This window comes from Tachypleus tridentatus, chromosome 9, assembly GCF_004210375.1.
Source record: "Tachypleus tridentatus isolate NWPU-2018 chromosome 9, ASM421037v1, whole genome shotgun sequence".
Classification (NCBI taxonomy): Eukaryota; Metazoa; Arthropoda; class Merostomata; order Xiphosura; family Limulidae; genus Tachypleus; species Tachypleus tridentatus.
The window spans coordinates 126,458,473-126,474,173 of record NC_134833.1 but is presented as its reverse complement, the minus strand read 5'-3'; the positions used below and the strand labels follow the sequence as shown (position 1 = coordinate 126,474,173).

Here is a 15,701-nt window from a genome sequence, read left to right as displayed (position 1 = left end):
GATAAACAGAGACCAGCATCTTTAAGGTTGAGGTCCTGGTAGAGCCATAGACCAGCAATCAATAGTCTAGTTTCAATTGAAGAAAAGCACGATATACCTTTAGCATAGAACATCAATGCTTCAAAAATGGTGGAAGAGAAAACATGGAGGATGTTCAGTGCTCTTGTACATTTGACCTGTAGCTGCTTGATGTGTGGAATAAAGGTCAGCTTATGGACAAAGATAAGCCACAAGACCTTTGTCTCAGGAACCACCGATATGGAGTTCAGGATCAGGGTGAATACCCCATTGGCAACAAAAGTGCATGCAAACAGTTTGAGAGAGAGGGAAGTTAAAGCCTTTTGATGTGGTCCACTTCAGTAAATGATTAAGGGCAATCTGTAGCTGCCATTCAACATATCTCATGTTCAACACCTAATATAAGATGTCAAAATCGTCCATATAGAGCCTGTTTGCAACAGTAAGGGGGAGTTGTTCAGTGATGGCATTAATCTTAACACTGAAAAGTGTGACACTCAGAACACAGCCCTAAGGGACTCCAAGATCCTGCAGAAAAGAACTGGAAAGTGTCAAACCCACACAAACTTGGAATCACCTATCCATTAAAAATTGTTAATAAAAATGGGCAAAGGGCCACATAACCCATATATATGGAGGTCTTGCAAAATGCCATACCTCCATGTTGTATTATAAGCCTTCTGAATGTCAAAGAATATAGATACAAGATGTGATTTGAGAAAGGCTTCTTTGACTGACGTTTCAAGTCAAATCAGGTGGTACATGGTGGAGTGCTGTCATTGGAACCAACACTGAGTGGGTGAGAGGAAGTTGTTTGGTTCCTCGAACCAAACAAGACAAGCATTAAGCATCCTCTCTAAGGTCTTACAGAAACAGTTCGTCAAAGCAATTGGGTGGTAGTTTGAAGGAATCTTGGGATCCTTCCCAGGCTTTGAGAAAGGTGGGGTATGAGCTTCTTCTTGGTCATCAGAGAGCAAGATCAAAAGGGGGACAGAATTATACTGCCCATTTACCTTTTGAATCTTGTCCCATATGACTTTGGAACTGGTGATAGATGATACGCTGGTTGTGAACTTAATCCAAGAGTCCTTCTGGCTTTGACATCTTACCCACCAAGCATGTGCATGGGCCTGCTGGAAAGCGATGTGGTGCGTGTGTGTGGGATACCCATGAAAAGTACCCCAAGCCCATTTTTTAGCCTTACATGCCATATGGCAGGCATGATTCTGCCACAGATGAGGATATCGTGGAAAACATGTCAAGGTTTTAGGAATACATTGAGCAACTGCCTGTAATAATACAGTCAGTTACTGCTGTCACACACTGGTCTATTGATGGCTCACAGATGATGGCAGGATCAAGTTCTGGTAAAGCAGTGAAAGAGAGCCAGTTTGCTTGATCCAGCTTCCACCAGGCACGTGGGGTCGGGTAGCATCAACCACGACCAGTTTCTGTCAAAATTATAGGAAAATGATCACTGCTTCATGGGTTATTATCAATCCTCCATGAAAGGTGGGAGAATAGTGAGAGAACAATAGCAGTAAAGGACTGACTAGGTGGATGAAAATAAATATAAGAACCACTACTGAAAAGAGAAAGGTTGTGATCAGAGAGCATACGCTCTACAGAACGGCCCCTACCATCAGTATCAGCACTTTCCCAAGGAAGTTGATGTAAATTATAGTCCCCAAGGATTAAAGAGGAAGAGAGCAACTGTTCAATGATAGCATCAAGGTCTGATTGATCATACGTCTCTCCAGGTGACAGGTAGAGAGAACAAACAGTGATGGTACGATCCAAGGAAACACGGATGGATGCAGCCTCCAAAGGTGCGTTAAGTGGCAAAGACAAAGTGGGCACATGTTGATCAACCAACAGTGCCACCCCTCCATACACTCGTCCATCACACAGCCTGTCATTTCTGTACAAAGAAAACTGCCAAAAGTTGACTGTATCTGCAGGTTTCAGAAATGTTTCATGTGAGGAAAAACATGCAGGATGGTAGGAAGCAATCAGTGCTTTGATGTCATCCAGATTAGGATGTAAACCTTGACAGTTCCATTGTATCAAGGTGGCCATTTTTATTTAAGTGTAGGCAAATTGGGTGGAGAGCCCTTCTGTTTATGACATCTTTTTTCTTTGTTTTTATTCAAGGAATGTCTGTTGACCTCCATGGATCCTGCCCTAAGTCAATTGGGCAGGTCTTTGTTGTTGGAAGAGGATTCCAGTAACTAAAAATGCGAACAAATGATCATTTTGCAGCTTAGGGTGAAAGAAGATGATGTACCCAAGGAAATGCCCATATCCAAAAACAAAGGAAGTGGATCTTGGGGTTTGTTGGAATGTATGTTAGGGGCAGAGATGGGTGTTGACATTGATTCATCAACTTTTTAACCATGGAGGTCAAAAGAATTTTCATTTGTTTTGAGAACAATTCTTTTGGATGCAGAAAGTAATGCATCTGCATTCCCACTGTAGTAGTGGAACTAAATGCAGCAGCGTACATCCAAGATGAAGTGGTAGACAGCAATTTTCGAGCCTCAGGGTAAGCAATGTTTTGAATCATTTTCAAACACTGCATATCTTTTTCTTCTAACCATTCAGGGTTTGAGAACAATTCTCTTGCAGGCACAGAGAGATCAGTCTCCACTTCAACTGTAGCAGTGGGACAGAGTGCAGCAGCATGCATCCGAGATGGAGCAGTGGACAATAAATTGAGTCTCAGGGTAAGAAACGTTTTAAATGAGTTTCAAATGCTCTAACTCTTTCTGTGATCCACTTAGGTCAAGAAGGAAAGTAGGACTAGTGAGAACCATTGCAGTTGATGAAATGAGGGTCTCTTTCACAGTCATAGGCATCATGGTCCTTGCTACTGCAGAGATGCCAACTATTTCAAATGACTGAGTGTAATGATTATAGACAGTGCCCTTTATCATTTGCAGCTACTAGGCCTGACCAATGTCTCTAAGCTGTTTATTATTATAACTATTATTATTTATTACTGCTATAGATTGCTCATTTATGACTGGATACAGTTTTGAGTCTCATCCATGTCTGTGGATCCATCTGTGGCTAAACTGTAAACACTGTTAGTAAGTATGCTTGAAATCATTTTGTCATCTTCACAACCCAACATTTGTACAATAGCTGTAGTTTTGGTTTTAGCACAGCCATATTTTTTCGCTATAACAGAGTCTGGGAACATTCTTCTGAATAAATGACCTGCATGATCAGGTAAATTATGAGCAATGACAAATTGCGTGAACATCACTTCTGCATTTATGGTTTCATATTCTGAATTCTTACTCATAAATGTTTTTATCTGCATTGTTTTTGTCTTTGCCTCAGCCTTTTGTTGGTGAAATGCCGATTTTGTACGTCTAGAACAATTGTTTATCCCACCATGCACCACAGAAAAATTGATGTGACAAACTGTACAAAACGCATGACTGTCACCAACTTTTGATGCAATGACCGGATATTTTGCACTATACTCTTTCCTAAAGTTTTGATTCAGTTTTAGTACTTTTAGATTTGTCAGAAACAAGACAATCTGGTAAACGAGGCCTCTTTTTTCCATCTTGTGAAAGATGGCATTGGTGTTTCTATACCGCTTATAAAACAAGAAATACCCATCTACGCGAGCGCTGATTCGTTGACAACCATTGATGACCTAACTATGGAATCCCCCACGTACCCAGTATGGAGAAGCACCACACTCAAACTATTATCAGACATCAGAGATACAAATATTTTTTATTATTTCAAGCACAAACATGATTATCATAAGTAGCCATTTTGACTATGTCTTTTATTTATTATCAAAATTTATTTGTATCTCACTAGAAATTTTTCACCCCTTTCAAGCCCTGGGGGAACAATTTATCACTTTATTGTATAGGCCTATATAATATATAATAACTTGGGAGTTGCAACAAGTCGTAATATTTGTCTGTATGAGAGTATAGTCGTAATGTATACACCAAAATCATAATGATTATGCTCAAATCGTAATGGTTGGCATCTATGCTACTGCAACAAACACACACAAAAAAAACAATGAAATGATGTCTCCGAGTTACCAAACCACTGACACTGGAAACATCAGAGAGGATTTGGAATTATTGGTTGTACCTTGAAATTAAGATAACCTGCCTTGATGGTGACAGGTGGACACTGTGACTTAAATGTCAGAATGAGGACATTGGTCAGCATCATAATTCCATCTTTGCAAGTGGAGTCACACCTCACTACAGAAACTCCTTGGGTAGAGAAACCAGCAAGAATCTCTGATTCAGGGATGTTCTTCAAATCCCTCTCAATAATAACACCTTATGACAAATTCAAATTAACATGAGACATAACCTCAATAGGTATATCCCCAATCGCCTTTGAATGCAAGAGGAGTTCACTGTATTGAGATGTAGATGTTTCCACCAATATGTCACCAAAGCAAAACTTCTTTACTACCTTTGGAGAGCCAGAAAGTTACTCTAGTTCCTTCTGAAAGAAAAAGGGAGACATCTGCCCCAACATGTTTGTCTGAAATAGAATGTAGAATAAGAAAATGAGGTACAGGTGTTACAGATGTTCAAGACATGGTTGTTTACCAATTGGCTGTTCTTTCACTATTTTATTTAAGTTTTTATTTGGAAGAACGTATAACAAAAACATGATGGGAGACTATATTTGGGAGATGATATAACTAGTATAATTACATGCAAATCTTGATCCATATGATGTTTTATTCAGATCTTATGGAAATAAAAATGTACATATTTGCCCCTTTTACACAGAAAATAGGTTAATTTCTAAATTTCATTATCCAGGTCACAAAAGCAAAGTTTGAAGGGAATAATGGTCATTTTCTCTGCTTTTACAACATAAGCAATTAAGAAATAACAAATACTATCCAGGAACAAGTTTTGTGTTACATAGTGTAATAAAAAAAAATATTTTGATGCCCACTGACCCTACCCAGCAAGGAACTCTATAAGGGGATGCACTATAATACCAAACAAGGACACTGCATCAATGTCAGGGTTTTGTAAGCACTATACCCAAACACCGGCATCAGATACAGTGTCCACAACACCCGTTGAGAATATCCAATACTGGTATTTGCTTGATCCTACCCAATGTGGGCCAGCCAACTGACCCTAGGTAGACAACCCCAAGGCTGCCCATCTACAGGAATTCAAGACCAAAGTGGTGTGTTGGGGTTGGACCCCTCAACCATCAGGATCCTCTCCTCCCCTTCATGGATCACCACGCATTTCTATCTTACTCAATAGATCAGAAAGGAAGTTTCTTAAGCAAATATTAGTAGAAAAGTAAGCATGTGACCAATTCACAGATGCCACAGTAGATCATGACCCATGGTAGTGTGTTGTGTGACCAAAATAACTTGCAGGACACAGTGTGCATTATTAACATGAGTGACAGTTCAGCAACTTTCAACTTTCTGTAGCTTGTGCTGTGGTAATCCATACTATTGCATATTTTCAGTGGATGTGTTATACTGAAACCTTATTTCACATATTAAATTTCAAAGCAATCTATTAAGAAATAAAGGATATATAAAATCTCCAATCTTCATTGAATTTTTTCTTTTTTTCCTTCTTTGCATCAAAAGTATGAAAAATTTATTTGATAAAAAAAAATACTTTCAGTGATTTCCTTTCAAATTTGGTACACTGATAGACCTTCTCAACCTAAAATTAAAGGTCATATTTGGTCTAAGTATAAGCTACACGTGGAAAGTTATTCAAGAAAAACTGCTAAATTTTGACCAAAATGTTCATATCTCCACAAAAAGTGAAAAAAATTAATAACAACTGATTTAAAATGGTGGAACTATATAGTTAAAGTATGTGCAGATGCATCAGTATTGGTTAGGCCAAGTAAACTACATTAGCGATTTCCTCCTTAATTTTCAACAGAATATTATGGGAAGATGGTTGTTACTGATTATTCAATGCTAACTTTTATGCAGAAATTTGCAAAATTTCTTGAAATTATCCTAATTAAATGGCATTTAACATCATGTGATATTACCTTAAGCAATTAGCGTAAATAATAATGCTTGATATTGTTGAGCTAAGTGCATGTGGGTGATGTCAAGAAACTGTTAATCTATTTTGTGTGCCATAACCACAAAGGCAGTTTTTAACATTGTCTAAAAGCAGAAGAAATACCACCATATATTTTATAAAGAACCTGGTTAGTTCTTTAAAGTATAGATCTGTTACGAATAATATGGTTGCAATCCTAAAGATAATGGATTTCTAAAGATAATGTTGATTACTACTGAGTATCTCTTTTCCTTACTTGTAGTTTGTTGGTGTATACTGATAAAAAGTCATGGTATCTAATCAAAAACACTTCAGGTGAGAAGGAAAGATGCAGCCAAATAAGGATTAAGTGTATGACTTAGAGGAGTGAAATCAAAACTGGTAGCTACACTTGTAGCATTGATAAATGTTACAGCAAATATTCATTTGTTAGTTAGCTAGGTTGTGTTTTTGGTTTTACCCACCATCATTTCTCAATTCAACAAAAAATGCACGTGTTTTATATAAGAGTAAGATATCAAAAATAGCCTAAAGCAAAATTGTTGCACAATGTTAGAGGAAACTGTCCAGTTGGAAATGAGAACTGAATAAGTTCAAGTTTCATATAAACAATTTCAAGTGCCATCCAAGAATTCTGGAAGTCTAGAAAAAAGCAAAGAATTAATTAGACAACTGTTTATTCAAAACGGAAGAAGTAAACAATAGAATGCATTCAATTTGCAACTATTAAGAATGGAAGAAGAAAATTAAAGAAAAGTTTGTATTTAATTTGCAATTTAAAAGGGCATATTACCAGGAACTGTTGATTTTAAATAGGAACTTCTATAAGCGTGGAAGCCATGGACATCACAAGCGAGACTGATGACTCAACCAATAAAAAATAAACAAAGGAAATAATATACTAGTAAAAAGAATACCTCATCTTCCTCCAGCTGAAATAAGAAGTACATTACTTAAATATATCAGTTGACAAGTCCATATATTTATTAATGGGAAGCTTTGCACCGTGTTGATTAACATTCGTTTTAAGGCAGCAATTATTTGACCTGATCTGGTAATGAAATGTGGAAAACTACGTTCAAGGATGAAGCAAGAAAACACACTGATGTGAAAAGTAAATGGTCATACAGTTCCAGAACAGGAAAATTTTGAATTATTGTCAAAGAGTAAAGCTTCTTTGTACAACATGATGTGCAAATAAATGGCACAGAGGAAAACAATCTCAGGAATAGACTTCACATGGAAACATAAACATGATGTCAGACTATCTTGAAACAGTTTTAGAGTTTATGACTAGGAAATTCTTAGCACTGTATGACAGTTACTCTGTCAGATGTTGAACTTTCAGTGATGAGGATGAAAACACAAGATAATAAGTGCAAGCAAGCAGAATCCAAAAGACAGGTGGTCTAAGTCAAAGGTTATTCACTACAATCATGTTGAAGATACACCAAGAAAATGATAGCAAAACAGTTTCAGAAGTGTTTGCATTTTATATTTATGGTAATGCTATGTGATGCATTCCCTGATTTTTAACTATTGAACAAAAGAAAGGCAGTCAGTTTACAGAACCTCACTACACACACTAAGTCTGATTGTCACTCATATAATGCACCCACAGCTTTAGAAGGAAATATTTGCTGTATTGAATGAATTAAAACGTATCTTAATGGTTTCTAATTGCACAACTCTACTACAGGAGTCAGTCAACCTTTAGACAACTTGAGGCTCCTGCATAGCTCACTTTCACTTTTTCCAAGGCTGGAGACAAAAATGGATTTCCTTGATAATTTATATGAACAAAACTTCACCAGTGACAAGACAGCAATCATGTATAATAGATCATTTCATCTTTGAAACATAAGTTATAAGAAAATGGACAGTTTGGGAACAGTAAATACATGATGCCAGAGTTTTTGGTTTTTAAATTACAAGTTTGATTTTTATGAGTATTAATATTATTAATTGCAAAGGTAATTCAATGTTACTTCTGAAAATTTAATATGTCATTGGTTTCTTTGTGTAAAAGGACTGTTCAGGGGATTTCACACTCTAGGAAGAGGGCAGTATGGTAAACTTAGTTTCACGAGATGGAGTGTCGATGTCACAAAATGAGCATAATAATAATAATAATAATAATAATAATAGTAAGTTTATATTTTTCATAAGAACAGGCAAATAATTTTTATAGTTTTAACTTACAATGTTTTTATTCTTAAAATTTTTTCTCAACATCTCATATTACAGGTTGCTTGCTAATTATAAATACTTTGAAAAAAAAAAAAGGAAAATTTATCTCCATAACTTGTATTTATTTATCAACTTCTATAGGCAATGTTTGGGCTGTTAAGTGTTCTTGGCATAAGATTTTTTTCAACCAGAATAAACAACTGGTAACCATAACATTGTAATCATTAACTGGTCTTTTTTTTTTAATATGAAAATCTAATTTTTAAAGCTACTAAACTAATTATTAAACATACACAATCATAAATAAAATTAATTTAGAGAATTTAACCAAACTATGTAAATAGTCATGCAGCTAAGTATTTAGTTCTTAATATATACTCAAGATTGGAGTACAAACTTTTCTTTGCTCTTTTTATAAATGTACGTATATAAAAACCCTATGAATCTGGATGGAAATATATTAGCTAAAGTAATGTTTCAAAAGCCATAATAACAACACAATAGTCAAAATCCAAATGTTTCTCAAAAAAATGAAAAAATCATAGGCGTAAAATCACAAATTCTAAACATAAACTACAGCTTAAATGTTTAAAAATCATGTACAAATAAAAGTTTATATAAAAACAACTCAAATCAATAGATTCTTATATCTATTTCAAAAGGATAATCAAAGAAGATTGTGTACTTTTCCTCTCCAATGCTGTCGATGATCAAGACCTTCCTCAATCAGTTCCGTTTCCCAGTCCTCTCCTTCTTCTGTGGGGTCAAAGCTATACAGTGGCATGAGGTGATGCCGAAGTTTGTCCAGTCTGTTAATATTTGAGATTTATAGCACAAACATAAAAAGTATTTTTCATTCACTAAACTTTTTTTATATTTAATGTGTATTATGAACACCATGACCCTTTGTATTTAATCACTCCACAAACAATAAACAAAGTTTAAAACACAACTTTTCAGCAAAATCCATGTCTTTACTTATATAGATCAGTTACAAAGTTGATAATAATGATTTACATGTAAATAATATGGGAAATATATGAATTTGAAAATCATAAAACACGTTGAAAGCATTTATATTTTGAAAGTAGTTCAACAAATTAGTTTCATAGGGAAAATTTAGTACTGTGAAAATCTCAATTCAGTTTATATTTGAAACGAGTATTACACACATGCAATTTTAAAATGTAATAAAAACACCAAAAATATGTTACTTTACTGGCCAAGTTAGAATAACAACTTTATGGCAGTGATGGTTCACCTATAGTTGGCAATTATATTGTTAATAAATAGGAAAACAAATAAACATTTGATGGAAAGTTGGGATAATTGGTTATTTGTAGAATTGCTCTAAAAACAATTTTTAATCTGTTCTTTGGTTGGCATTGTGATATGTATAGCTAAATAAAGCAACTAAACCAGATGGAAAGTTGATGTCACATACTGAGCATTAAGGATGTTTTATATACTCTTCAAAAAAAGAAATGCAAAAGGGATCTTTTTGTTATTTTAAAGAGAAATATATGTAATAACGTTACAAGCTCAGAGTATGTGATGTTACACGTGTTAAGGCACTGATTGTCAGACTAAAATGACAATGAAAGTTGTGCACTTTGAAAATGAAGGCAAACAACGGATTTTTCGCCAAAACACATTCGTGTCCAATAAATTTGTTTGAGAGATATGCATGTTCTGCAAGTGCAACATGTGCAAAATCCCTATAAAAGTGACGGGTTCTCGGTTTCTATAGCTCAGTGTTAAGCCACCAACACACAATACAGTTACGCCAAGACTAACTGAAGCACAACACAACAACGCCATTGGTCACTTGGAAGCAGGCGAATCTCGATCAGATGTTGTCAGAGCTGTGAATGTCCACCCAAGCACCATCACAAAGCTATGGATTAGTCACCAACAACATGGATCAACTCGTGACCGTCCACGATCTGGCAGACCTCGTATGATCACGCCCGCACAAGATCACTACATCCGGTTACGTCACCTTCGAGATAGGACCATCACTGCGACGTCTACTGCCTCAACCATACCAGGGCTGCGTAGGATTTCCGATCAGACCATCGATACGTCGACGAGATTCTTAGACCCCATGTGCAACCCATCATGGTAAACGTCAACGACGTTTTTCAACATGACAATGCCCGTCCTCACACAGCCCGACTCACCACTGTCTTCTTGAGACACCACAACATCAACATTCTTCCCTGACCCTCCAGATCACCAGATTTAAACCCCATCAAACATCTTTGGGATGAGTTGGACAGACGTCTGCGACGGCAACAACCTCAACTGCAGACTCTACCTCAGCTTGCAGCAGCTTTGCAGGCTGAGTGGACAGCCATTCCACAGGATGTGATTCATCATCTCATCACTTCCATGGGCGGGAGATGCCAAGCAGTTATTGATGCTCACGGGGGGGGCATACTCGTTATTGACGTTGAGTGACGTTAAACGTCAACTAGTGAGCGTGGACTTTGCCTTTGCAGACTTTGGATGTTCAGCAGTGAATGTGCAAAGTTTCACACATGTCATACAGAACTACCCGGAATAAACTTGTTAACAATTTGTCTCAAATTTTGCCTTTTGCATTTCTTTTTTTGAAGAGTATATTTTTCATAACAACAGGTAAATATATAGCTAAGTGAAACAGTAACTTTGCCTATCAAAGTAGGGTTGAAAACCATTTTAAAAATCTATCCAACTAGTATCACTTTACTTGTTTGTGTACTTTTTAATGCAACATTTTTTTTGGATACATCTTATAGCAGTTCTACAAATAACCAACAATTCTTACCTTCCATTCAAATTGTAATTCCCACCCCCATCCCATTTACTTCTGTTGTTATATATGCATGGAACAGATGCAATATCTCTGATAGTCATAACTTTTACAAGAATTGAAACAAAAACCACAAATTTATAAAATGTAACCCTTACTTTGGCCTACAGATAAGTTCATAATGCTGCCAAGGATTAACTTTTATAAAATTGTGATGGTGGGTTTAATTCTTGTTCCATCACATTTTATAGCAGGATGCCAACTTCATTTGAAATTCACAAAATTTTAATATTCTAGTTTATTTACTTTTATCTTACACCTGTATGAAGTACATCTTTTACCTTTAGAAATTATTATGTCTCTTCATCAATATGTACTGCCATCTGATGATTTGATATAGATTTAAAAGATATTTAAATTTGTGCATAATATGTTTACAGTTTGAAAAATCCTTTATATATTTATCGGAATATTAAAAGAAGACTACTCAAGTAAGTTGGAGAAATCTTGTAGTGATAATCCAAGCCATCTAGGAGCTACCCTGCTGATGTGATCACATTGATAAGTACATGTATGTTTTTTTACAGCAAAGCCACATCGGGCTATCTGCTGAGTCCACCAAAGGGAATCAAAACCCCCATTTTAGCATTGTAAATCCATAGACTTACCACTGAACCAGCAGAGGACGAACATAGGTAAGTATGTATGTAAGTGAAAAATCTACTGTTTTAGAAACTGAATTGTTATATATATTATTAGTATATATGTGCATAATGTATCATAAACAATAATTTGGTAATTTTTTTACTTAGGAATTCACTAGGGTGGTTTATCAGCACACCTGTTATTTGAAAAACCTTGCCAAACTGTGATTAATAAAACTATACTAATAGCTCCAAACAAAAAAATTAGACTGTTTTTAATTTAAATTTTATTCTTTAATAAAACAGAAAAACACAAAATTACTATCAAAAAATAAAAATAAATTATATACAATCAGATCAGCATGACTTGCAACAAGCTCATGAATGCCAACTTGTTTCAAATTATCATCCAAAGTAAAACTTAAGTACAAAGTAATGCATCAATGACAAAAGGTGCTGAAATGCTTACTTAACAGCTTCTGGTGAACAAGTACTTTAGTTCTCAGTTAGACTATTATGTAATGATGTAAAATCTAAGATTCTTACATAAATTTATATTAGTATACTATTGTTTTGATGAATGGGATGAATCATTTACTGAAATTCAAAATAACAGCACATCTCAAAACCAAAAAAACAACATAACAAGTGTCAATTACAAATAATACAGCACAATATGAATTAAATCAAAGCCCTGACAGCAAAACTGCTCTTAGAAAATATTTTCCTTTTTTTTTTTTTAAAGAATCAAACTTGATACTTACTTGCTCTTACGTATTAGGAATATTACCTGAAAGACAAAAGAATAGCTTACAGTACATTATAAACTACACTGGTTATGTTTAGAAAACACCCAAATACTAAATGAAGAAACAAATATAAACAAATGCAAAATTAAAGAAGCCTAACTTAGAAAACAACTCAAGCTCAAAATAAACTAATGCAAAGGAACATCTTTATACCTATATTAATAAATATAATCAAACATTTAAGCATGCCCTCTACATTTCTACACTCAGTTACACAACCCCCTTCAAACATGTGGTCAGCTGTTGGTCAGTTACCTATTTCTTTCTTTGTGAACCTGATGATGACTGAAGAAGGCCAAAACGTTTTTCTCTCCTCTATATAAAAATTTTCTAAACCCAAACCAGCTATTTTTACATATATATTTTTCTTTACAAGTGGGTTTTCTTGTCATCACTGATGCAATAGGATATCACTTGCTCAAACCAAACTATCTTGCTTTAGCACAATCGAAGTAAAATTAAAACTAGACACTTAACCATAATCAGATAAGAAGAATTGTTACTTGTGTGTGAAGTTTCATTCCCTTCTTCCATATACTTTCAGGAAATGGGAGGTAATAAAAATAAATAAGCAAGTGTATGTTGATATTTTTGTTCTCATGTGAATAATTTTTATTTGTAAAGTATAAAACTATACAATTAGTGCATTTGCAAAAACAGTTTTCTTAGGGAGTGGGGGTGGAAAGTAATATTATTTTCAAAAAGATCTGGAACCAGAACTGCCAGTAAATTATGTCTTGTTGGTTTTGAAATAATAAATAGATCTGAACATGGGTAAATATTTTCAAATATGAGCATTTTTTTGAATATTAGTTCATATGCAAGTTTGGATAACAGTACCATATTTATTTCTGATAATCTTACCAGAAAAATAATTTGTATATGTTTTTATTAAGGTGGCAGTGTTTTCATGTAGAAAAACCCAGACAGTCCAGCCCTTGCCATTAAATTCAAGATGGTTATTACAAATTTGAAATAACTGAATTTTTCTTTAATTGACTTTATATTTATTCATTTGTTTCACATTATTTCCAAAATCATTAACAATGGTACTGGTTTTGAAATAACTGACCTATAATGTCCTATACTCCACAACTTACTATTAGAAATGCAACTTTGCAAATAATGCATTCATGTCTGCTTTCAAAGTACCTGAAAAAAACACTTTTTGATATTTTGAAATTATGATAGGTTCAATGTTCTCAATATTCAAAATAATTCAGAGACAGTCCGTGACATTTAACCATTCACCAACTGACAAAGATCTACTAAAGTACTACTAAAAATATATGCACACCTATGTTTCTCCCTATGCACAGACAAAATCTGAGTCAGTGTGGCATAGTAAATGAAAGCACTCTCAAGACTGTCCTGGATCATTGACAAAAACAGCGTTAGAAATTCCCTGGAGAGATGCATCCAGATCAAATACATATTTCCATCTCACAATGAATCAAATCAGAGACAATAAATAACTGAGGTAGAATAAAAGAGGGCTGATTAACCTTCACGCTTGAAAGAGTAACCTGCAAAATCATGTCTGAAATAAACATATTGCAAAATGTATATTTTGTAATAATTATTAAATACAATTTATGTCAAAAGCCACTAAGCACAAGCATGTTAATTATTGCAGGTGTTTTGTAGAGAAACCTATGTCTAAATATTTTGTCAAGAAAAAAAGATTAACTGAATGAGGTGCTTATATATAGTACTAAGATTGAGAGCACCCTGATATAAATGGACACTATATTGCTAAAGGCAATTAAACAAGTTATAAACGACCAGAGCAAGTGAGTAAAAATCAGATCAATGCTTAGATGAGCAAAGATTAAAATCATGGTGGTCAAGTAATAGCTATAAATGGCAATGGAGGTAAGTACATTTTGGAATTTCATTTGTAATTATTTGGTGACATAGTTGGAAAATAAGGAAGATGCACTTATTTCTTTTAAGACTAGTTGCTGTTAGTAATTACACTTTTTTGTGATAAAGAAGTTATCTTACCACAGCAACAATTGCAGTAGCAAGGGCAATTATCCCAATGGCAATTCCAAATCCAAAGAGAAAAGTTGAAGCTGCATGAGTTGTATTGAGGTCAACTGAACCTGTAGTTGTAAAAACAGTTACATTTTCAACATCTTCTGAAGTTTTATTAACAAGAATATTACTGGTAGAAGTATACAGTGGAGCAGAGGGCATGACCAAGATCCCAACCATCAGGATTCTTTTGGAATATCTCCTTAGTTTTTTTCTTTTATCATTACTTCAGTACCCTTGGCTGTACGTATAAACCTATAAACTATAAGAATACATTTTTAAAATAAATATTCATGTACACAAAACAGTAATAATAAGCATGACCACTCTCACTTAAGCTGACAAAATGTTACAAATAAACCCAAAAGGATAAATTACTTTAAAATCTTGAGTTATGTTTTTGTCCAAGTCACATGACATGACTTAAAAAAAATTATGCGATTAATTAGCTACTTCTTCAACAGGAAAATTTTCCACTTTGTAAAACGATATCAGAAACTAACATTTTAACTCAACTGTTTATCTTGTCATTGAAACAGAATCACTTTCACAATTTTAAATATCACAATGCTAATACCACTATGGTGTTGTTGACAACCAAGCATCAAACACCAAAACCAAGTTTTTATTGCAAATCTACATGTCAAATTAATTATTAAACCTCCTTAAAATTAACTCTCTACAATTTAGAAACATTATATAATCTCCAATGTGATAAAGAAATAACCAGTTATATTCTATAATGAAAATGAGTAATGATGCATCTTAGTGAAGAAGCAAAAACTAAAATCAATAACAAATATAGGACTTTGTTGTTCTATTACTAATTTGTAAATCTTTTCACTCAGATAAAAAATAAAATACAGGAAAATACCAGAAAATAGCTTTAATTCTTTACATGAAGTTTTTAATATTTATTTCTGTTTCCCTTTGAAAAATAATCTTTTTAATAAACATTAAGAAAATGATAAATATTAAAAAAAAAGGTTTTTTCTCCAACAAACATTTTGACAAAAAATGCTCTGTCCAAGTGGGAAAGGAACAGAAATTAGTTTTCAATCAAAATTTGATTCAAATGTTACATGAAAACAGCTAGTAATTCAAAATTAAATGTTTTTTGTATGAGAAT

At 34.2% G+C, this 15,701-nt stretch overlaps 1 protein-coding gene across 1 annotated transcript in view; it reads right to left on the bottom strand.

Moving 5' to 3' along the window:
* Window positions 1-15,701, bottom strand: part of LOC143226309 (uncharacterized) — a 32,014-nt gene that overhangs the window by 8,220 nt on the left and 8,093 nt on the right. The window contains exons 2-4 of the mRNA XM_076457100.1: window positions 14,540-14,834; window positions 12,488-12,513; window positions 8,968-9,091 (exon numbers count right to left, since the gene is read on the bottom strand). Of these exons, the coding sequence (XP_076313215.1) occupies window positions 8,968-9,091; window positions 12,488-12,513; window positions 14,540-14,752 (363 nt within the window). The 5' untranslated portion in view covers window positions 14,753-14,834. The remainder of the gene's footprint in view (window positions 1-8,967; window positions 9,092-12,487; window positions 12,514-14,539; window positions 14,835-15,701) is intronic.